We start from the raw sequence: 24,194 nt of genomic DNA, 5'->3' as shown, positions 1-24,194 counted from the left end.
TGGAAAAGTGGTATGCCAAGGTTCTAATGCCTTTCCTTCTGATTGCTGTGGGAAGAGGCAACAGGGTTTTAGGTGATGGGTGGAAAACAGGGTACAGAGGACTAATTCTCCCGCATGCTTGTATGACAAGCTATAAATCAGACCGTGCACTACTTGGCACAGGGGATAGAGCAATGGACTGGGAATCAAGACCACTTCTCTTCCTGAGTTCAAATCTGGCCTCAGACACTTATTAGCTGTGCAACCCTGGGCAAGTCACTTAATGCCATTTGCCTCAGTTCCTCATCTGCAAAATGAGCTGAGTAAGTAAATGGCAAACCACTCCGGGTATCTTTGCCAAGTAAACCTCAAATAGGGTCACAGAGAGTCAGACATGATGGAAAAAAATGACAAGATAAATCAGATCAGGGATTCATAATCAATAATATGTTTGTGCCATGGACCCCTTTGGTAGTCTGGTGAAGCCTACAGACCCCTCTCAGAAACATCTTTTAAATGCATAAAATAAAATACATAGGATTATAAAGGAAACTAATTATAATGAACTACAGTTATCAGAATATTTTTTAAAAAAAACAAGTTCACAAATGACAAGTTAAGGACTGTGTCTACATATATATGGCTCACTCAATCAAGGAAGGTCTGGCACAATGGTAGAAAGTAGCCACGTGGGGAAGCTAGATGGTGCAGTGGATAGAGCACCGGCCCTGGAGTCAGGAGTACCTGAGTTTAAATCCGGCCTCAGACAGTTAACACTTACTGGCTGTGTGACCCTGGGCAAGTCACTTAACCCCAATTGCCTCACTAAAAAAAAAAAAAGGAAAGTAGCCAGGTGGGCCCAGGACAAGCCTTTAGGGAAATCTGGCCTGCTTGCCTCAGACTGGAGACATCTAGTCTAGAAATTATGAGGAAAAAGCACAAGAAAAGTAAGCTAAATTCCATTCTGAGGCTGCATATGCCTGGCTCTGGGACAGTACGCAAAGCATGCATTCATCCTGGTGTTTGTGACCAAGAGAAAACCCATTTATCAGCATGAGGAGAGTGGCCGTCAAAATATTCTCAGCCAAACGCACATTCATGCTTTCATTATTCCTCCTCCTAGCATTAGGCCAGAGTAAGTAAGCATGGATGTCCAAAAGCCCACCTGAAGGAGAAACACTGAGCTGCTATCATCATGTTTACGAGTGAGGGTTACAAGGGAAGGCACTCTCCCTGTTGCAGCTACCCTATGAAAGGGAGATTTGAGAGGTAGATTAGGATCCCTCCTTCCAGAGATTTCTAACATGCTACAGGAGACACTGGCAGATAGAAGTGACCGCAAGGGAACATAATACTTCCTGTATCTGTAACTAGGCATTATTGCATCCTGAGAGAGTATGATAGGTTATGTTCTCATTGCAGTGGGGCATGTTGGAGGAGGAGAAAGGAAAAAGATTCTGCCCCATGACTGGGTAATGGATGACAGGGGAGAAACAGAGACCCAAGGGCACAAGCATTTCCTTATAATAACTTCCTATTTTAACTTACTTAAATTTAGCTTACTTTCCTACTTATTCTTGCTCACTGGGGTCCAAACTGTTATGTTAATGCCACTAAAGAGACAGAGAATATAGTCAAAGTCCTATAAACTCAATGCCCTGGGGCAAAGTCTCATTTGTTCCATCTTACTATGGTATATTCATTGAAAGAAAAAGGAAGCAGCAGATTTTTTGGTGATTCCATTCTGAAAAGAAATTAATAATAATAATAATAAAGCAGCTAACTTGGCTGCAAAGAGATTATAAGAAGATTCCTCCCCTTTCCCAACCCTCATTCCTTACCAGAGGTGGTAGAAGTTTCCACAGGAATCAAAAATTACATATAATAACTTTTTTCCACTGTATTTCAATTAGTCGATCAGTCAACAACCATTTATTAAGTGCTTACTATGTATCAGGTGCCGTGCTAAGCACTGGAAATACTAAGAAAAAGGCAAAAATAAATGGTCCCAGCCTTCAAGGAGCTCACAATCAAATGGAGACAACATGCAAATAGCTATGTTCATACACGATATGCATCTTCCCCATCTTCCTGATTGCAACTTCAGGGTTCTGTCCACTCTTCCACCTAGTTGCTAACAATATTATGTGCCCAAAACCTAACTTCTATTGGAAGCCACAAGGCACTTTCCTCCATGACTCTCTTATCCCAGCCATCATAAGCAACCCTCTTTTTTGGGGGAGAGGGATGTCTCATTTTACTTTAATTTTATTTTTATCATTTAGTATTTTATTTTTCCCCAATTACCTCCAAAAACAATTTTTAAAATTCATTTTAGAAATTTCGAGTTTCAAATTCCCTCTCTCCCTCCTTGCCCCCAGGAATCCTCATTTAAGCAGTAGTTATACTACCCCCCCCACTCCCACTCCCTCAAAACCCCCACCCCTACCAAGCTTACAGTGGTCCATTTGGTTTTAGGCTCAGGCTCACAGGGAACATGGCTAACTTTTTTATGCTGAAACAAAAGATCCAGCCAGAACATAGACAAGCCGGTGACATTTAGCCACCCTTGATCCACTGTAATGATTCTTAGACATGCCACAGAGTACGTGTGGTCCAGAAGCTGGTCATCTCCATCAGGGCTGTAGACTATCTCAAATGGCTCTTAAACATTGGCATTTAAGCTGTTTTATATTTAGGAGGACAAAGGGACTTAGTGCTTTTCACAAATGCATTCATCTGTAGTAAACTGCCTCCTCTCCCCACCCCCACATCTCCCCTGCCTTGATACCCCTTCCCCCAAGTATCTTTGAATATGTCCATTATGAGTAACCTGGATAAGGATTCAAACATAGCTGGGTGTTCACTGGTTATACATATGGATGCATTCCTAGCTCTGACTGCTTCTGTCTATATGTCCTGTTTCCACCAACACTATCTCTGAGCCTCTAAGGGAAAGGAACTATTCTGACCCAATTAGCTCATCCATGGCTGTTATAATGAAGGCTGCAATGAAAGTGTAAGGATTTTTAAGAAGCTGAAGAATTTAAATTTGATGTAAATTCGATGTAAAATGTAAGAATTTCTACGACTCTGTCCTAGGAGTTTAAATGAGCCATTGGTCATAAACTCTGACATCTGTGTTATGAATTCTACCCTTTAACTCCAACCTAGAATGGGACAAACTCATTTAGTATGTCTCTCCTGACTGACCCTGGTGTTTATTTGCCAATACATTTCATCTTAAGACATAAATGACCTTTGAGTCAGGTAGCTGATATGGTATCCATCTGACTTGGAATCATCACAATAATTTGCAGAGCATGTGGTGGGGTCAAGGAGGTGGGTGGTGTGGGGAAGAAGGTCAGAGGCAATAACTTCGTACAGTGATGCCAGGAACACATCCTGAAGGCATTAACCTCTGATTCCTGTGCTTTTGTTACCTTCTTACAGGGATTGACTACCTCCATCCAGATCTCGCTGCAAATTATGTAAGTACTAGCTACCCTTTGCTGGGAAATATGGGGCTTCTTTATTGGTCTGGCTTCCTCAGCCTTGGGAGCATACAGACATTAGGACCACCAATCTTGTAGGCTCTAAGTCCTTCCTCTGAAGGCAAATGGAAGGGATTTGGCACTATGTCAACTTTGAGTTGCTTATGAGAGACAAGTATCAAAGACAAAAGTCTGAAAAGAAAGGGGACAGCAGAAGCATGAGAGTCTGTAATTTTGCCTTTTCTCTAAAATGGAAAATCTTACAAAGAGCCCATAGGGAATACAGAATAGAGAGTTGTCCTCAAGGTCAGTAAGACCTGGGTTCAAGAATCACCTCTAATGTATACTAGCTCTGTGTCCTTGGACAAGTCACTTCATTTTTTAAGCAACCCTCTAAGATTATAAAACTTAGAACCACTGTCAATAGTACAGAGAATTTACTCACCAGGAGTTCCCTATGCTAATGAAGTCACAAATCCAGCCAAAAACAAAAACAAAACTCACCAACCAACCACCTTATGAGGTATTTTGAGGAACTAGTGAAGTAATACATTAAAAGCTCTCTCTAACTGTAAAACACAAGGAGAAGCTAAGATTCTTGCCCAACTTGCTCTGCTGAGTCAGAACATAAGAGTGAAGTTCTCTTTTTAATTAATAACAATTATTTCCCAAACCACACTACCCATGCACACTGAGCTCTCTTATAAACAAAGAAAAACAATTAAGCAAAAATTGACCAACAAGACAATCTCACCTCATATCATATGCAACATTTTGTACCCATGGGCCTTCTAACATGAAGGAAAGTATAATTTCATAATTTATTTGCTAGCACCAATACTGGTTATTTCAATTTAATTTCAAAATAATTAATTTAATTTAATTAATTTCAAAATAATTTGTATTTGGTTGCCTTTTAGTGTCTTTATTTATGTCACTGTACATATAGTTCTGGGGAGTTGTTTATTTCCATATCAGTTCATGTAAGTCCTCTTATGTTTTTTGTCACACTTATATGCCTTATTCTTATTGGGCATTAATATTCCATTCCATTCATATGCCACAATGTATTTCTCCATCCCCCAATCGATGGGCATCCACTTTGTTTCTAGTTTTTTGCTTTCATAAAAAAATTGGAATCAGGTTCTAAAGTGACTCTCTATGATAAAGGGCTCTACCCTCTTTGCTTGACCTGTTTACAAATATGTCATCCTATATATACATAAGAGTAATTTAGTTAAATTTCTATGACTGCTCTTAGGCCTTTGATTCTGTACAATTCATTTAGACTATAAATTTCAGAACAGGAACTGCATCTTTTCCATGTTCTGTAAAACTTTCCTCATTCCCAACTATCCAAGTGCTTTGAAGGACTGAGTGATGTACCTTTGATTTTTGACACAGAATAAATACTGAACCAAGAAAGTAATAGTGATAAAGACTGCCCACACTATTGTTTGAGCCCAACAATTCATACCATGTTTTGTGGTCAAAATCTCCCTAAATATCACTAAATACTATTTAAGGATGCCTGAATAGATAATAGTTCCTTCCCCACCCCACCCCCCATTCCCAAAAAATTATTTGTTCTAAATTAGTGACTATCACCAAAAATTCACATTAAAACACAAAAGGAAAAAATGTTGAATAATCACACCTGAAACTGTAACTATATAAACACACATAGATATATAGATATATATATACATATATATAGATATATATATACATATATATATATATATATACTTTTTTAGTGTATAGTAACACAGTAGAGGCAGTATGACATAGTGAATAAGATTTCAGAGACTGAAAGACCTGGGTTCAAGTCCTATCTCTGACATATACCACCTCTGTGACCCTAAGCTAGTCATTCAACTTTTAAATGCTCTGGGAAACTCTTTAAAACTCTAAGTTACAAAGGAGATGTCATACTGCTTTAATATAGAAAATTTCTTCATCTGGGAGTTCCCTATATCAATAAAATCATAGTTCTAGTTTCTATCCCTATCTTAACTTTAGAGACAACACGGCATAATAGAATGTTGGGTTTATCATCATTATAACTTGAATTCAAATTCTACCTTAGACACTTATGTATGTGTTACCTTGGGTAAATCGCTTTATCTCTATGTGCTTCAGACAACTCTCTAGTTTTTTTCTACTAGATCTTGAGTAAAAGTCTAATTGGGGGGGCGGCTAGGTGGCGCAGTGGATAAAGCACTGGCCTTGGATTCAGGAGGACCTGAGTTCAAATCCAGCCTCAGACACTTGACACTTACTAGCTGTGTGACCTTGGGCAAGTCACTTAACCCTCATTGCCCTACCAAAAAAAAAAAAAAAGTCTAATTGGGGAAGTAATTTCCTACCTTTCAGAAGTTTTCTGCGCTGCCAAAATCACAGACCCTTCAGGTCTTACATCACACAGTGCATGTGCTTTATAATGATTTTTCCAACTAATATGAACTTTCATATGATATTAAGAAACCACTCTGAGCATTTCCATTTCTCCCTCTGAAAATTTTTTCTTTCTGTATATTTTTCCAAATTTCATTTTCATCATAAGTGTTTTTACATTTTATTTTGCTCTAATTCTGCTTTCTTTGCTCTGTATCACTTCATATAAGTCTTCCCCTATTTCTTCATATTGGTTATATTCATAATTTGTTGTGGCAAACCGTATTCTGTTATATTTACATTTCACAATTTATTGAACCATTCCCTGATTAATTGGGCACATGGGTTATTTACATTTTGGGGTTTTTTGTTTTGTTTTGCTGTGGGGTTTTTGGCTGTTAGAAATAATATCACTGTGGATATTTGCTTTTGTTCAGTTGTGAGGGCTTTTTCTGTCCATAACATCCTTTTGGTGGGACTGCCAGGTCAGAGGGTTCGAACATTTTATGGCTTTTGTTGTCGACTGCCATATTTCTTTTCCAAAAAGGTGGCACCAATTCACAGCTCCACCAGCAGTGTCACGGTGTCAGGCTGCCTTTTACCACCCTAAGGAGAATTGTTTTTCATGCTTTGACACATTCACTTAAAAAAATAAATCCTCAAAAACTTCAGTGGAAGATTGATAAATTAAATCTCTTCTAGCTCCAAATTTAATAATGTAATATTGTTGTTTTAACCTGAAGAGAATAGTCTCTAAGAGATGAAAAGGGAGAGAGAAAGGAAGAGGGAGAACAACATCTAATTCGCAGTAGTTCTGTTTCATCAATACTCTAAATCATTTATACTTATCCATGTTGCACAGAGAAAATAGAATTTTTCTAGCTGCTTAACCTCCCATGACTAGATGATGGAATATTGATAGAAGTAATTGACGTTGGAGAATGTATTTCCATTTGCTGGTTTGTGTTCATACATCTAGGGGAGTAGGATATGTGTGTGTATACACATACACATACACACATAGACACATATACCCAGCTATATCTGTGTGTGTGTATATATATATATATACACATATATATATATACATATATATGTATATATCTGTGTATATAAATATATCTTGTGTATATATGTATATATATATGTAAATGTGTGTGTGTGTACACACAGAGACACACTTTTAAAGGGGAGATTATTTTTAAGTGAAATGAATCACCATCTGAGACACACAGGTTCCACTATGCATCTGAAAAGAAATGACAAAAAAAAACCTCTGACAATTATATTCCTGTCTCTAAAGTATGAGAATTCACTCAAACATCTCAAATATGGAAATACTCAAGTTTCCAGAAAGTTAACAATTTGGTGACAGCTTCCACATTACTAGAATTTTTTTTAAACCTTTCTCCAGGGGCAGCTAGGTGTGGCAGTAGATAAACACCAGCCCTGGATTCAGGAGGACCTGAGTTCAAATCCAGCCTCAGACACTTGACACTTACTAGCTATGTGACCTGGGCAAGTCACTTAACCCTAATTGCCCTGGGAAAAAAAGCCTTTTTCCTCTCTCATTCTGACCATCACCCTATAATAAAGCCTTACTCTCAGACTTAGGTTTTCTCAGGCAGGAATTAACAATTTCATACACTCCCTTAGTTTAGAATCATGATAAGAGAATGGAAGATGGAGACTAGATTCAGTCATGACCTCTTTTCAGTGCCTTGTGAATTTCCCTTTCTTTATCTTCTCAAAACATAGATGACTCTGGGGATTTTGATAAAGAGGAGATTAAGGAACTTAAGTCTTACACTTTCCCTAAAGTGCCAATATCCAAAGGTCTCTCTTTACTAAATTAAAATTCCAAGGATAAACCAATTCCAACAGCAGTCTGGGTGTCCTGGAGATTTCTCATAACATGAATTAAATGCATTTTTCTTTTTTCCCTCACCTTCTAAGATCCTTCTGTGGAAGCCTTGGCTCACAGAATCACATCACTAGATGTATAAAAGGTCTTATAGGTCATCCTTATAACTCCTCTTATAGATCTAAAACCTTCTTTTTCCATATGGGTACACTGAGGCCCAGAGAAGTTAAGTGATTCGCCCAAGGTGACACAGATAATAAGGCTTAGGGCCAGACTTTGAACTCAGATCCTATGTCTCTAAATTCATTGTTCTTTCCACTATACCCCATGGTTCTACTGAAGAGAAACATATTTATAACATACTTAGGCACCTCAGTGGTGAAGAAGATAGATCACCAGGCCTGGAGGCAGGAAGACTTGAGTTCAAATCCAGTCTCAGGCACTTACTAGCTATGTGATCCTGGGCAAGTCATGAAATCTTTGTTTGCCTCAGTTTCTTCATCTGTAAAATGGGGATAATAATAGCACCTACTTCCCAGGGTTGTTGTAAGAATCAAACGAAATAATAATTATAAAGTGCTTAACACAATGCCTGGCACATAGCAAATGCTATATAAATGTTAGCTGTTATTATTACTATTATTATTATTAAGTTTCTGCTTCCCATTGAAAGCTAACAATACATAAAACCTGCTTTTGTGATTCTTCCATGCAGAAAAAGAGAAAAAAATCCAAGCGTAGTCATGGAAAAATTGACAGGCTGAACCCATTTTAACTAGCCTGAAATCCTACCTGGAGATGACTTGGATAATCCTTCAAGGATCCCTGATTTCGTTAATAAGAATCATCCCTCCACCAATGCAGAACTCAACCCTCTGTACCTCAGCGGGCAATCTTTATGATTTGCTGTGGCTGAAAAAATTAATTATCCTCTGGACAATCTTCAGAAGGCAAACCTCCCCAAACGTAGCCAGGAATATCCTCAGATGACATAGCTAGGCTTGTACTCAAGGTCTTCCTAGCTGGGTTAAAAACCCACTAGTGCTTACAACCCTATTCATGAACCCAGGACCATTTCAACATTGTAATTAGAGGAGAGGGAACTGTGATAAAGTTAAACCTTGCAGGCTATCTCCCTTCCTTAAAGTGGCACAGAGGTTAGAGTGCTGGTCTTAGAGTTGGGAAGATCTGAGTTCAAAACATGACTAGGATGCTTACTAGGCATATGACTATGGACAAATCACTTAAACTTCCTTGTGTCTCAGTTTCCTCATCTGTAAAATGAGGCAGGATTGGATTCAGCCAGTAGGGCCCCTTCTAGCTCTAAAACTATGATATTATGCCACCCAGCACAATTGGTTATTATAGTCACGGTGAAAAGAAAATTGGCATTGAAAGGAAAATAGGATTTCTGTGCAATCACTGAATCAGTAATGATTTATTCAGTGCCGACGACTAGATATTGAACAGAAATAAAAATGAAAGAGCCTCTGCTCCTCGTTAAGAAGTTTTCCTAAAGTAAAAATCAATATTTTTCATATTTAAAATATAGGGGGGGGGCAGCTAGGTGGCACAGTGGATAAAGCACCAGCCCTGGATTCAGGAGTACCTGAGTTCAAATCCGGCCTCAGACATTTGATACTTACTAGATGTGTGACCTTGGGCAAGTCACTTAACCCCCATTGCCCCACAAAAAAATAAATAAATAAATATAAGACAACTTGCCCCCCAAAAAACTCTGCTGTCTTCTATTGCTTAATTTCTATCCATCCAAGGAAGAAGAGTACACAAGCCAATATCAGAAATGCCAGAAGGAAGGATTCTTTCAGGGAATACAACATGTGCATATATAAGTACAAAAAAATAGAGGGTATCCCAAAAGTTTTTGTGCCGTTTTAAGTTATTAAATATATACAAAGTAAATATGGGGTGATTTGATGGGGAAGGCACTTGCAGTTGGGAGGAATCAGGAAAAGTCCTGATATAGAAGGTGGCATATGAGCAAAGCTAAACTTCTCCAAGATGTCCGATCCAAAATAACAATTGACTTGTAGCTTTTCTCAAGCACTTAGGGCTTACAAAGTGGAATTATTTAGCGCCCTTTCAAGAGCTAAGTAAGGGTTATACCGCCTGGAGTGTATACAACAAAATTGAAAGCCAAACCTTATATATGATCATACAATTTTAGCGACAGAAGGCACTTCAAACACCCTCCTCCCTTTAACAGATGAGGAAATTGAGATCCAGAGATGTGATAGAGTCATAGATTCAAAAATATCCTCAAGGTTATCTAACTCAAGCTACAACTGACCAAGAAGGTCTTCTAAGACATTGCTGAGAAATGGGAGCACAACCTCTGCTAGAAGATCCATTCCATTTCTGAACAGCTCCTAATTTTGCTGATGTTTGTATCATCAGCACCACCACCACCACCATCATCATCATGTCATAGTAAATAGAGGGCAGGTCTCAGAATTAGAAAGACCCAAGTTCAAGTCTCCCTCTGACTCATACTGGTTGTATGAACAGTGGCAAGGCACCTAACTTCTCAGTGATCCCAGGCAACTCTCTGAAGGTACACACACACACACACACACACACACACACACACACACACACACACACACCACAATTAGAAATTAATTTTAAAATTCACTCTATAATTAGCAAAATAAGAACTGTAAGTAGAGTACAGTGTGCCCAGGAGAGCAATGAAATCAGTGGACAGTGGTAGACTTGAAAATTATTTGGACAAGGGCTTTACCAAGCTAAAGCAGTCAGTTTCACACCTTGTTAAATCCCTTAATGACTCAGTTGTGATCAATTGGCCCTGTACCCTCATAAGAAGCTATTCTGTCAAAAGGACAAGACTTGGGAGTCTATTTGATATGAAGATCAACACAGGAATTAGCTGGGAAGGGAGTAACTCTGTCAGACCAAAGATCAGTGAGTCAACAAGTGTGTGTAAAGTGCTTCCTCCGTGCCCAGCATTGTCAATAATTAGGTACATCTAAGAGATATACAGAGTGAATGGAAGGTAATCACTAGCAGCTTGGAGGGTGGGAGAAGGAAGAAGAGGAGGGTCGAGAAGGAAAAAAGAAGGGGAGGGTGGAGAAAGCCTTTTCAAATATCAAGGTTTGATCTGAGTCCTGAAGGAAGCTGGGGAGACTAGAAGTAAGGAAGGTGGTCATTCTAGACAAGGGGGAACAGCCAATATAAAGGAAGAGAGTCAGGATAAACAGAGTCGTGTTCAAGGAGCAGCCTGTGGGCCAGTATAGCTGGATTGTAAAGTGTTTAGAAGGAAATAAATCATAAGAACACTGAAAAGGTAGGAAAGAGGTTGTGAAGAGTTCTAGATGCTAAAAAGAGGGTTTCTACTTTATCCCAGAGGCAATAGAAAACCACTGGAATTGACTGAGTAGGGGGTTGATGTAGGTAAACCTTCACTTTAGAGAAACCATTTTGGCAACTGAATGGATGAATTGGAATAGGAAGAGAGTTGGGGCAAAGAGCCCAATCAAAAGGCTGTTGCATTAGTCAAGACAAAAGTGAAAAGGGCCTGAACTAGGAGCTTGTATGAGTAGAGAGGACTCATATACAAGAGATGTTGTGGGGGTAGAAATGCCAAGTTTGGGCAAGGGATTTGATATATGGGGAGTGGGGTAAGAGTGGGGAATCCAAGATAAAACCAAGATTTCAGGAGGGGATGACTAAGAAGATAATAGTGCCCTCTGCAATAATAAGGTAGTTTGGAAAAGGGGAAAATTTATGGAAAGATAATGACTTCACTGTTGGGTTTATTGAGTTTAAGATGCCTTAACAGGATATCTAGTTTGAGATATCCAATAGGCAATTGGTGATATGGGACTAGAGCTCATGAAAGAGACTAATTCTGGATAGCTAGATCTAGGAATCATCTGTATAAAAATGATCATTGAATCCATGGGGATTAACAAGGTCACCAAGTAAGACAATGCAGTGCATACCCAGTTCCTCCTAAACTCAAAACAGTGAAACCCTACCCAGATATCCTATAAACTCTTCATGGTCACCCATTGAAATTTTACAAAAGTATCACAAAAACTTTATTAAAGATGGAGAAGTAAGTTGTTCAAAATGCTTTTTAACAACATATCACTTCATGTTCACCTTGAGTGATTACCCTCTTGTAGCATCCCTTACTCTCCATCATCATTTCATAATGAATAGAGGGCAGGTCTCAGAATTAGGAAGATGTGAGTTCAAGACTCCCCTCTGACTAATCCTGGTTGTATGACCATGAATAAATAAGTCACTTAACTTCTCAGTAATCCCAGGCAACTCTCTGCAGCAATAACTTACAGGGCAATTGCCATTCTGCATTAGCTGAGGGGATTTTAAAATTGAGAATGTCTTATGCCAATAAAATCATAGATCTGGGCTACCACCACTACCATTGCCATTACTAATATTAATACTACATTTAATTGCACACCATTAATCTAATAAATGACAAACAATTATGTCAAGGAAATGACTGGCGCTCTAGATTCTCTTCAAAACAAAAAGTAAAAAAAGAACTACTGGAGCACAAAAGACTAATAATTATTGGCACAAACACTTCCCAAAGGCATATGGATTACTACAAAAGCATTTCATCAGCTTTCCTGCAGTTATAAGCCTGATCCTACCTTTCTTAATGGCATATGTCTACTGCCAAAAGGTGAGAACAGTAACAATTCCTAAAAATATTGGCCCATTACATGTCAATCAATCAACAGATATTTAATAAGTGCCAGCTTTGGGCCACATGTGCTTTATATGAATCATTCATGATTATATCAACTAAAAAATGTACAAATAGCATAAAACAAAATATTAAGTAAGGAACAAAAAGGGGGCACTACAAAGTCCTAAGAGTGTAATTTATTACAATTTATTCCTCTTTATATCACATTAGAATACGATCTCCTTGAGACTAGAGATAGTTTCCTTTTTTGTGTTTGTGCTCACACAATGCCTGGCACATAGTAGATGCTTAATAAATTCTTATGGATTGGTTATTATTAATTTGATAATTACTGAATAAGTTGCCTGAAATTAGAGTAATGTGTACATTGCCTTCAGATATTGTTGGAAAGCCTTTGACTCTATTCTGTACTCAGAGCTTATTCATGTCCTCCAAACAAAACCCAAGTATAATGAGAATGATAAGAGTATTGGATGTCCACTATTTAAAATGCACCACTAAAACAATAATGTAAAAAGTAATTGATATAAAATGCATCCATAAGTCTAAGCCCCTGTTGATTCTACCTAACCTTAAATCCATTATCGTATCTATTAAGTGTGACTAAGTATGGTTTCCACATTAAAAAGGCAATGGAACCATGGATGACATCAAGCTACAGATGAATTGACTGTATAAACACATTGCAACAGTTCACATCTCATGGAATCTTTCTCCAATTATATCATTCTACCATTTTGGACTTGATAAGTCTAAAATTAATGTACCTCAAAGTAAATATAGAAACAGAACGCTTCAAGATTAGACCTGGAAATTGTTAAGGGGCTAAAATTCTAGCTAAACTGTCTAAAATATCTAATGAGTGGTCGCCAATAAATTATAAGCTTTAGCAAGAGTTAGACTTTTAAGCATTTATTAAGGAGAATAAGAATTTGGTAAAGAGAGAGAGAAAGGCTTAGATTTCTATCTATTAAAGGGAGAGCACATATTTAGCTCCCTTCTCCACCAGAGTCCAGAGGAAAGAGCGCCTCCGTCTCCTCCTTCCTCCTCCCACTAGTCCGCGTCACTTCCTGATACCAAAGAAAAGACTCCTGGTCTTGCCCTCAAAGACCTTCGCTTCATGGGCAGAACTCTTCTACAGTTAGTATTCAGCAGGTGGCGTTATTCCAATCGTTACAGTCCCCCCTGTTGTTCCTCAAGAAACAAAATGTTTCCTTGACGGAACAGTTAAAAGAATATAATAACTATTGCTAACTAATAATATGTGAACAACAATATAGAAAAGGAAGAGAGGAAAGTTTTGTCCAGAGGGGCGATTTTTTTTGTCCTCATGAACCGACGCTTTGACATTAGTCTTGCAAAGGGAGGGCCTCTGCAGAGAATACATGTTACAGATGGTGTATATTATAACAGAAAGAGAAAAAAACAACAAAAACAACAAATCAAAACTGTTCATTTAAAGTCTCTGAAAGTCTTTTCTCAGATGTCCTCTAGGTGTAGTCGTGGAATGGAAGTCTTTTCAGGGGTTGATGTGTGGATACTGGTAATCAGCCAGGAAATTTCCTACAAAATTGAGCTTAACACAACTTTAAAATAGCTTTGTCAATAATCAAATCAAACAATGAAAGTTCTCAAAAACATGTCTAAGGGAATTCAGAATCTTAGTTGTTACACATGAAACATATAATAAAACAAAAATTGAAACATTCTTTAAAATTATAATATTACTATAGTCCCCCCTTATGGAGAGTAATTGAGAAGACAATTGCTGCCATATTAATTTTTAAAAATAATTTTTATCATTGTTTCATCACTTTTTGCATCATCTGCCTAATTATCCTCATGCCATTATGAGAAATTAGAAAATCTAATATAATTGGTAACAGGTGTCAAGGCCAAATTCAACACTGTATTTATCATGACACCTGAGATAATTATGGGGGTTACCATAAAAGAACAGAGAAATGATGGGATATGAGCATTCCCACACTTGAGCAATATGTACTGCCCATGCAGTATGCCAGGCTTAAAATAGGTGGATGGAATATATGTCCATGCCACCGAACATATTGGAGGAAACTGAGTCAGACTTAATCAGATCCATGGGATTAAGATGTCCATGGCATCAGGCATATAGGAGGGAGCATAGAAGCCAGGTGTAGAAGTGAGATGGGTGGGATGAATACTTCCAGCCATCTGTACAATATTGTGGGGAAAAATAAAATAAAATATTAAACCAAGAGAATCCAACCTCAACATTTGTCAAAAGCCGTTCTCTCAGCCATACCTTGACTTCATGTATGTCTCCCCTCATGTGACAGTTCAGTGTCTGCTCTTGCATGTATTCCTCTTGTGATTGGATGGCACCTTGGCCAACTGGCATCTGATAACTCAGAATAAAGGCAATTAATGTCTTAAATGATAAGTTCCCATAATCCAAGTCTCATATGGATTTAAAATTGAGGATAATAAATGATTGCAAAAAATGTGAATACATCTTGACTCAAAATATAATATATAATTATGCAACAATTTCAAATAATACCCTTTTTTTTACTTAGTATACAATTACTTTTGTGAAAAATCAGAACATATTTAAATACAAGTTAAAGCACAACACAATCTCAAAGACAACTTTTACAAATGTTCCTCTCTTTTTTTTGGGGGGGGGAATATGCTTATCAAAAATAATACTTCTAGAATCAATTTACACTTGCCATGGCAAACAATTTGCCAGGGAAATGCTTTAAAGAGTTTGATCAAATAATCAGTTGAGAAAAAATAGCAAAAACAAATAACTCAGAATATGGGAGCACAATACTCCTAGAATTAACATTGTATTATGAAATCAAAACCATGTTTCAAAATTAGATAGATGAATGAATAGAAGAAAATACACGTGGAATAATAAAAGACAATGAAATTCAAACTAGGGAAATCTAAATGAATATGAACTTAATATTAATAAGAGTATTACAAAATATAAACTTGATCGCATGACTATAAAAAGCTTTTACAAATATTCTCCTTGTTTTAAAAACTAAGTATAAAACACAATCTCAAAAGCATGAAAATCTCTATGAAAATAAATCCATACCATTAATTTCAAAATGTAGGTGTAATAGCATAGAAATTCTATGTAACCTCTGAACTGACATTAATACTCTGAGTGAATTCAGAACACTTCTGATTTCGGTATCTAAAATCCCCAATACTCATATCAATACCTTGCTGCTTACTTCTACATTTCTGTACAATATATACCCTTCCATGGCAAAAGAAGCGGAGTCTTGAACTATGGTGATGATTGTCATTCTTATTCAGCTTAAGGTTTTCTTCTTTAACCCCTCTATATTGTCTGTCAGTCTTTTCACCATACAAATGCTTTATAAGAATACTAATTAAAGACAAAAGCAGGTTAGCAAAATTATGAACAAAACAGGCATATGTGGAATTTAAAGGGCTTTCTAAGGTTGTCTCAGAAGCACATCCAGGCTGGGGAAGGGCTGAGCCTGAAGCTGCAAATGTAGTTACAGAAAGTTGAGCATGCGCATCAGATCTCTGGACTTCCCAGGCAGGGGAAGTAATGGGCTTGGCCATGGGAGGAGTAGAGGGTGGGATCTGGAGAAGAGGGGAGGGACCAGAGCAATTTGAATCAGACTTGATTTTGAACTCAGGCCCAGATTCCTCTTCCCCCACTTTGCCTCCAGGTGCTAGGGGATTAAAAGCTTCCAGAGGGTGGGTCGTTGCCTCCAGGCATGCAAAATTAGAGCAACAATTAGTGTTAGAACTGGGAAAAGCTGCAGGAATCTCTTCAGGTTTCTCTGAAAAAGCATGGTTGGGAGAGGGGGAGATATTTCCTTGTGTGAGTAAGTTGCTGGCTCTTTTAACAAAAATAAAAAGAAAAATAGAAAATCCACAAAAACAAAGCATTAACATGATCTTATCTCCCATTTGTCTGGTTAAACAGACTAAAATCAAAAATAGGATAATTAGGGAGTTTAAAAGGTCCATTCGAAAAAATTTAAAGGAAAACACAGCCAGTACACCAGTACTTAGCAGTTAAAGGGAGAGGGAGGGGAAATTTCTTACCCAACCAGAAGATCAGAAGAAGACTGAGGTTTAGCTTTCCTCTTCGTGGTCAGCCATCTATTAAAGGTTAAAATTCTAGCTAGTCTGTCTAAAATATCTAATGAGTGGTCGCCAATAAATTATAAGCTTTAGCAAGAGTTAGACTTTTAAGCATTTATTAAGGAGAATAAGAATTTGGTAAAGAGAGAGAGAAAGGCCTAGATTTCTATCTATTAAAGGGAGAGCACATATTTAGCTCCCTTCTCCACCAGAGTCCAGAGGAAAGAGCGCGAGACTGAGCGCCAGTCTCTTCCTTCCTCCTCCCACTAGCCCGCGTCACTTCCTGACTCCTGGTCTTGCCCTCAAAGACCTTCGCTTCATGGGCAGAACTCTTCTACAGTTAGTATCCAGCAGGTGGCGTTATTCCAATCGTTACAAAATCTAACTGAACCAACAAACAAAGGCAATACTTCAAAATGCCTTTGTCTTATCCACATTAGACACATGACACAATCATTAAATACTTCTTTGTTACCATTTCATTGATTGAGTTAATTTGGATATTGTGTGGGGAGGGGGTGCAGTGTTTGATTCTGCTCTTAGATCTTAGTCGTTGCACACGAATCCATGTGGAAGTAAACAATTTTTTATTACATTTGACAAATCCAAAAATGACTACTTTTTGTTAGCCTTTATTATTGTTTGGTAAAGTGTTATTTGCTTGTTCCAAAAATATATCTGTACATTTTGGCCTTTTGTCATGTACTCTGAGATGGCTATCAGATTTTCTCCTTCTAGATAAAGAAATGCTAATCTTTCTATAGCTGCCTTAGGCTTCTTAAATTTATATTTTGTTAATATTGAATGTTTTTAAGGATGCTTTACAAATATGGTCCATTTCCCATTTCAGAAAGTACAGTTAAGATTGATATCATATGGGTGTCAATTGTGTATTTATGATGGCAAAGCAGGATCATACGATTTCCCCCAGAAATCACTGTAGAGTTATCCTTAAGGACCCCAAGACTTAACGGTGAGTGAAGATTATGCTAGGAAACAGTTGAAACTGTGCAACACATAACTTCAAGCTGTAAAAATTTAACACCTGTCAAATGTCGAACAAGAGACAACCTGGTAGTTACAATTATATCTATCCCAAGTTCAGTACATTTCATAAGCTAATGGAAAATGTATCCCTGCACTACAAATAGAGACCACAAAACCTTCTTGAAAATTTGACAAATAAAACTGTATCAGAGGGGGCAGCTAAGTGGCGAAGTGGATAGAGCACCGGCCCTGGATTCAGGAGTACCTGAGTTCAAATCCAGCCTCAGACACTTAACACTTACCAGCTGTGTGACCCTGGGCAAGTCACTTAACCCCAATTGCCTTACGGAAAAAAACAAAACAAACAAACAAACAAAAAAACTGTATCAGAACCAGACCATTAGAAGCAGAACTGCTACCCACAATTAACAGAACAGAACATTGGTCCACAAAAAAGTAAGAAAACCTATTTTATAATAGATGTCACCATAACAAATATTCAATAATCTCCAAGGTACATTGAATGAAATATTTTCAAAATCTATGAACTTAGTAAGAACAGAACAAGATATATATCATTACTATCATCCCAGTCTGAGATTGAAGTTGTCCTGAAAATGCTTCCACTAAGCCTACTTAGTATAAGCTTTGGAACTTTCAGTCCATTCCAAAAAGTATTTATTTTTTCTCCTTTTACAATATTCCTCAGAAGATCAACTACGAAAGAACAATAGCAGGATAGTCACTTGTCCCAGGACTTTCTATATAAACTCCTCAAAAAAGATGAAAATGACATGATGAGGATAAGGGTGATAAATAGCTTCTCTTTATATAATATACAATTATGTACATTAAACTCTTTGATCCTACCAACAATACTGTCAGGAAGGCAGTCCAAGTATTCTAATGATCATCATTTTATAGATGAGAGAATTGAGACTGAGAGAGGTTTCGTGACTTGAGGAAGGTTATATTACTCAAATGCCACCTCCTACAAGAGGCTTTTCCTCATGTTGAGGGAAGAAGGGATATGTAGACAACAGTCAATCAGTCAACAAGCCCTTAATAAACTCTTACAGTGTGCCTGGCACTGTGTTAAAGATACAAAGAAAGGCAAAAGGCCCCCTAGGCGTTCTCATGGGGAAGATATCATGCAAAATAATAATATTTACATAGAAGATATGGATATAGATGGCACAAATAGAAGGTAATCTCAAGGGAAGTTATTAGCAGAAAGGTGGTTGAATGGCCCAGAAAGGCCTCCTACAGAAGGTAGAATTTGAGCTGAGCTTTAAGGGAGCCAGAGACAGAGGTAAAGATGGGAAGCATTCCAGCCTTAGAGGACAGCCAGTGAGAAGGCACGGAGGGAGCAGATGGGATGTCTTACGTGAAGAATGGCAAGAAGACTAGTGTCACTGGCTCATAGACTATGAAGAAGGCTCATTCAGTTTTTTTTTTAATTTTTTTATTGTTTTTTGGGGTTTTTTTGAAGGGCAATGGGGGTTAAGTGACTTGCCCAGGGTCACACAGCTAGTAAGTGCCAAGTGTCTGAGGCTGGATTTGAACTCAGGTCCTCCTGAATCCAGGGTCGGTGCTTCATCCACTGCACCACCTAGCTGCCCCCCCCCCCTCATTCAGTTTTAAATGAATCTGAGGTGGAGCCAAGGTAGAGACAAATGGAGCCTAGATCTCATCAACTGAGACTGTTAAAACTTACACCTTAGAGATCATCCTGTATAACCACCCCATTTTAAGGAGAAGGAAACTGAGACTGTGTTAGGAGAAACTAGACCCCCCCCCCCAGATTTTGTTATGCATATTGGGCAGGTGGTTTGAATTTGGTAAGAAGAGGAGGCAGGAAGACGTTTTAATCGCTAGTATTTATATAATACTTTAAGATTTGCAAAAACGGGGGGGGGGGGGGGGCGGCTAGTTGGTGCAGTGGATAAAGCACCGGCCTGGATTCAGAAGCACCTGAGTTCAAATCCGGCCTCAGACACTTGACACTCACTAGCTGTGTGACTTCAAGCAAGTCACTTAACCTCCACTGCCCCACCAAAAAAAAAAAGTTTTTTAATTAAAAAAAAGATTTGCAAAGCATTTTACATGTGTTATCTTGTTTGAGCCTCAAAACAATTCTGTGTGGAAGGTGTTTCTGTTATCCCCATTTTACGGACCAGGAAACTGAGCTAAGAGAATTTGAATGATTTGTTCAGGGAACTTGTAAGTGTTTGAAGAAGGAAGGATTCAGACTTCAGGTCTTCCTGACTTCGACACCCTACACTGAGGCACTAGATTCTCCATCCCTGGTCTTGACTCAGGATAAATAGCTAAGGAGAGAGGGGGGGTGCTTTGAACCTTTTAAGAGGACAGTGACTAAGAGCTTACTATTTCCCTTCCCTATCAACACACACACACACACACACACACACACACACACACACACACACACACACACACACACCCCAATGTTCAAGCGGCATAGGAGAGCAAGGTGGGGAAAAAAAGTCTCATGCCCTGGAAGTCACAACTAACCCTCCAGCATGCTGAGGGCCTGGTGTCCTTCTAGGTGTCCCCCTACTCCTCATATAGCAGATGGTTTTGAGACACAAAGAGAATGCCTAGGACTTGAACAGCATTTCCAGCCGTCTGCCCTGGAACAGCTCAGCCCCTTAGAGGATTCTGGGACTTCTGAGGTGCCACCCCCGCTTTTCCACAGGGAGGGTCTGTAACACCTCCAACTTTGCCTTCCCGCCCACCCTACCCCCACTTTAACCCCAGATACACATGGCCCCTTTGCCAGGTAGACTCAAACCTCAGAGGCAAGATCAGCTCCCCAGAAGTGGGCAGGAAGGGGCTTCCCAGCAAAGCACAACCTTCCAGAAGGGGAAGTTTTCTTCTCATGCCTCTCCACAGATCAGTCGGGTTGAGGGAGGGGAGACCAGAACACTGATAGTTCTTGAGCTGGTCATCAGTGCTGCAGGTGACTTGGTCCAACTCTGGGAGAACTGAGGGGAACAGATAGATTGTTGAGAGCATGGGCTCATGCTGCAACTGGGCAAGGGACGAGCTCATTAAGCTAGGGTCAAATTGCATTCCCACATCTGGGTCAAGTCAGAGCCAGGGTCCAGTTGCCTTCAACCTCTTCATAAGAAAGCCCCACAATCAATCTTCTATCCCAGAGAGAAGTTCTCCCTCTTCTCCCATAGAGCTAAAGCTCCTGGTTCTTCCACTTGTCAGATGTATGAAGGAAAGAAGGAAAGAAGTATTTGTTAAGCACTGTTCTGAGCATTTTACAAATATGATCCCATTTGAGCCTCAGTATTTTCCCCATTTTACAATGGAAGAAACCAAGGCAAACAGAACTTAAGATCAGGGTCATACAACTAGTAAAGTATCCGAGTCAGGATTTGAACTCAGGAATTCTTGACTCTAGACCCAACACTCCATCCACTACCCCACCTATCTGTGACCATGGCTAAGTCACATCACCTTCTCCAGGTGTATCTGTATCTATAAAATGAGAGAATTGGACCAGAAAACCTCTAAGCTCTCTTCTAATTCTCGATCTATGATCCTATGAACTCATCAGTCTTTTTCAACATGAGCTTCTGGCTACTCAGCCCCATCTTGTGATTGATTTTGTGAACCCAAGTATAAAACTTCATGTTTATTCCTATTAAATTTCTCCTTCTGAATTTACCAACTTTTTTATCCTGATTCTGTTAAAAAAAAAAAACTTGAGTATTAGCTACCATCAGCTTCATAACATCAGCATATCTGATAAATATGTCATCTCTACCTTCACTGATTAGAAAAAAAGGATTGACTGATTAGAACTACCATGTTCAAGGCAGCTAGGTGGCACAGCAGATAAAGCACCAGCCCTGGATTCAGGAGGACCTGAGTTCAAATCCAGCCTCAGACACTTGACACTTACTAGCTATGTGGCCCTGGGCAAGTCATTTAACCCTCATTGCCAAGAAGGAGGAGGAGGAGGAGGAGGAGGAGTATCATATTCACCATAATATCATTAAGAACTTGTCAAAAGACTTCCTGAAATACAGATAAACTATCAAATCTAGGTATCATGTCAGAAAAAGTAAATGGGGGTGGTTTATCCTGATATCACCTTAGAAGGGGTTCTTAATCTGGGGTCTGGGAATTTGGATAAATGCATGGATGGATGGATGGATGGATGGATGGATGGATGGATGGATGGATGGATGGATGGACAGACAGGTAGATAGATAGATGATAGATAGATAGATAGATGGATAGATAGATAGATGGATAACAGATGGATAGATAGATGATACATAATGGATAGATAATGGATGGATAAATGATAAATAATGAGTAGATAGATAATAGATAGTGGATAGATGATAGATAATGGATAGATAGATAATGGATGGATAGATGATAAGATAATGGATAGATAACAGATAGATGGATAGATGATAAATAATAGATAAACTATATTTTGACATAATTGGTTTTCTTTATAATCCTGTGTATTTTCTTTTATGCATACCAAAACATTATCCTGAAATGGGGTCCTTAGACTTCACCAGCTGCCAAAGGGGCCCATGACACAAAAAGAGTTAAGATCCCCTTATTTGGGGGTCTAGCAATATTTCTGTTTCCCTGAAGTCTCATGCTGACCAGATGTAAATTAAGATTTCATGAGAAAATTTTAATACTGTCCCTGTTTGGTCTCTGACACTGTAGTCACCAGAAAATCTCATCCCTTTCAGGAAACATGGGGAGAATAGGACCATTACCAGGATCCAAGTGACAGTGGGAGGGAGAATAGAAGTCTTTTAAAATCTGAGTATCAGAGATTCCCCCAGGCAGCCACAGTGATCTCTTCAGACGCCTCCTCTTCTGTTTCCTCTCTTAGAATGAACAATCATTTTGTCAGAATTTAGGTTTTTTTTACCTTCTCATCCCTCTTCACTCATCTCCTCTTTCAGAGTCCATAGGTACAGATTGCTGCCTATCATTTATTTGAACATTCTATAATCTGTTCACCTTAAGCCTCAGATCTATATCTGAATTTTCCTGGATTCTCCTCTCTATCTTAAATTCTAAAACACAGCTATTTTGTTCCAAGATTTCCATACCTTCCATTTTAGCAAGAAGTTTCTTCTTCTTGGTCAGAATTAAATACAGAGTAATAGATTCTTGCATCACATCCTTTACCTACTGAAAAAGAAAAGTACTAGTAAGATGCTGTGATCTTAAAAGAAATAACAAAATAATAGCAATAATAGCTGATGCTTCTAAGTTTGTAAAGCATGTCACATATATCACATCATTTAAACACCAAAACAGTCCTGTGAGGTAGGTTCCAGAGTTAAGATTAACTCCATTATATGAATAAAGAAACTGGAGCTCAGAGCAATTCAGAATAAGACTTCCATAAGAATTGAAGTCCCCACCCCATTTTCCTTCCCTTCTCTATCATCTTCCATCAGGACCAGTTTTATGTCTGTATCAGGAAAGCATCATCCACATCTTTCATCTAGTCTCATAGATAAAATGTGACAATAACGAATAATTTTGGTTTTTCTCTTCTTATCTTCACCCAAATGTATTCCACTGTACATTTATCCTCAGGTTGATAGATTTCCATGATGGCCTTCATCTTATATACAAGAGAAACTCTTCCATTACCATATTCTGTCATACCATGATACTGAGGTCTTAGTGAAACGAACAAGAACATATTTGCCTCTTTGTGTTAAAACTTCAAGTTCACTTGGCTTATTAGCTTTATTCCCAACATTGCTATCAAAGCATCTGAGTAGTATTTGAAAGTTATTTTGAATATTATAAATGCCCAAATTAACTATAAAGGACATATGAAGAAAAATGCTATCTGCATCCAAAGAAAGAACTGATAAATAAAAGTATGTATAGAATAATTTTATACAAATATATACCTATTTGGGTCTAATGGTAGCCATCTGTAGGGTGAGTAAAGGGATTGATAGGGAAGGAAATAAAAGAAAAAATACATTTACATGATAATTTATTGTATATTTTTTAAAAGCAAGTTGTGCACAGTAGATTTGCAGTTTCATGTGCAATCATCTTTTTTATTGTATTATGTTATGGAAATGCTTGTTTTATTCCATAAATCAAAATAATTTTTGAAGAGAAAGGAGATGAAACCATCTGGGAGAAAGAGGTTAGTGAAAAATGTAAGTAGGAAAATCCTTTTCCTAACCATGGATAGGGAAAAATGGACTCTATTTGATTCAGTCACAAGCATGAAGAATATTTTATACTATTGCATTTTATTTCCCTAGTACAAATTCCTACCCAACAAAAATAGTTTGTTGTGAAAACTTTTTGTCTCTTTTACTTCTTTTGATGGGACCCTAACATATTACTAATAAAGAATATGTGAGTCTAGAGTACTTTGAAGAACTGCCCTAAAGCATAGTTTTTGTACTGTGGCAATAATGTTGGGTTTTGGAGTCCAGAGAGCATGTGGCAATGGTGATAAAAAGCTAACCAGTGGGAATGTGCTAGTACCCCTCAAATGACTCAGATGTTATGAAGTATTGATTGCATACATTGCCCCAGGCTTTTAGAACTA

General features: G+C 38.3%; 1 protein-coding gene across 1 annotated transcript in view; it reads left to right on the top strand.

The window, feature by feature from the left end:
- PCSK2 (proprotein convertase subtilisin/kexin type 2) overlaps window positions 1-24,194 on the top strand; it is a 326,924-nt gene that overhangs the window by 170,429 nt on the left and 132,301 nt on the right. The window contains exon 5 of the mRNA XM_043985748.1: window positions 3,433-3,470. Coding sequence (XP_043841683.1) covers window positions 3,433-3,470 — 38 coding nt within the window. The remainder of the gene's footprint in view (window positions 1-3,432; window positions 3,471-24,194) is intronic.

This window comes from Dromiciops gliroides, chromosome 2, assembly GCF_019393635.1.
Source record: "Dromiciops gliroides isolate mDroGli1 chromosome 2, mDroGli1.pri, whole genome shotgun sequence".
Taxonomy (NCBI): Eukaryota; Metazoa; Chordata; class Mammalia; order Microbiotheria; family Microbiotheriidae; genus Dromiciops; species Dromiciops gliroides.
Note: the sequence above shows the minus strand (reverse complement) of the source record. Positions and strands in the feature narration are given on the sequence as shown.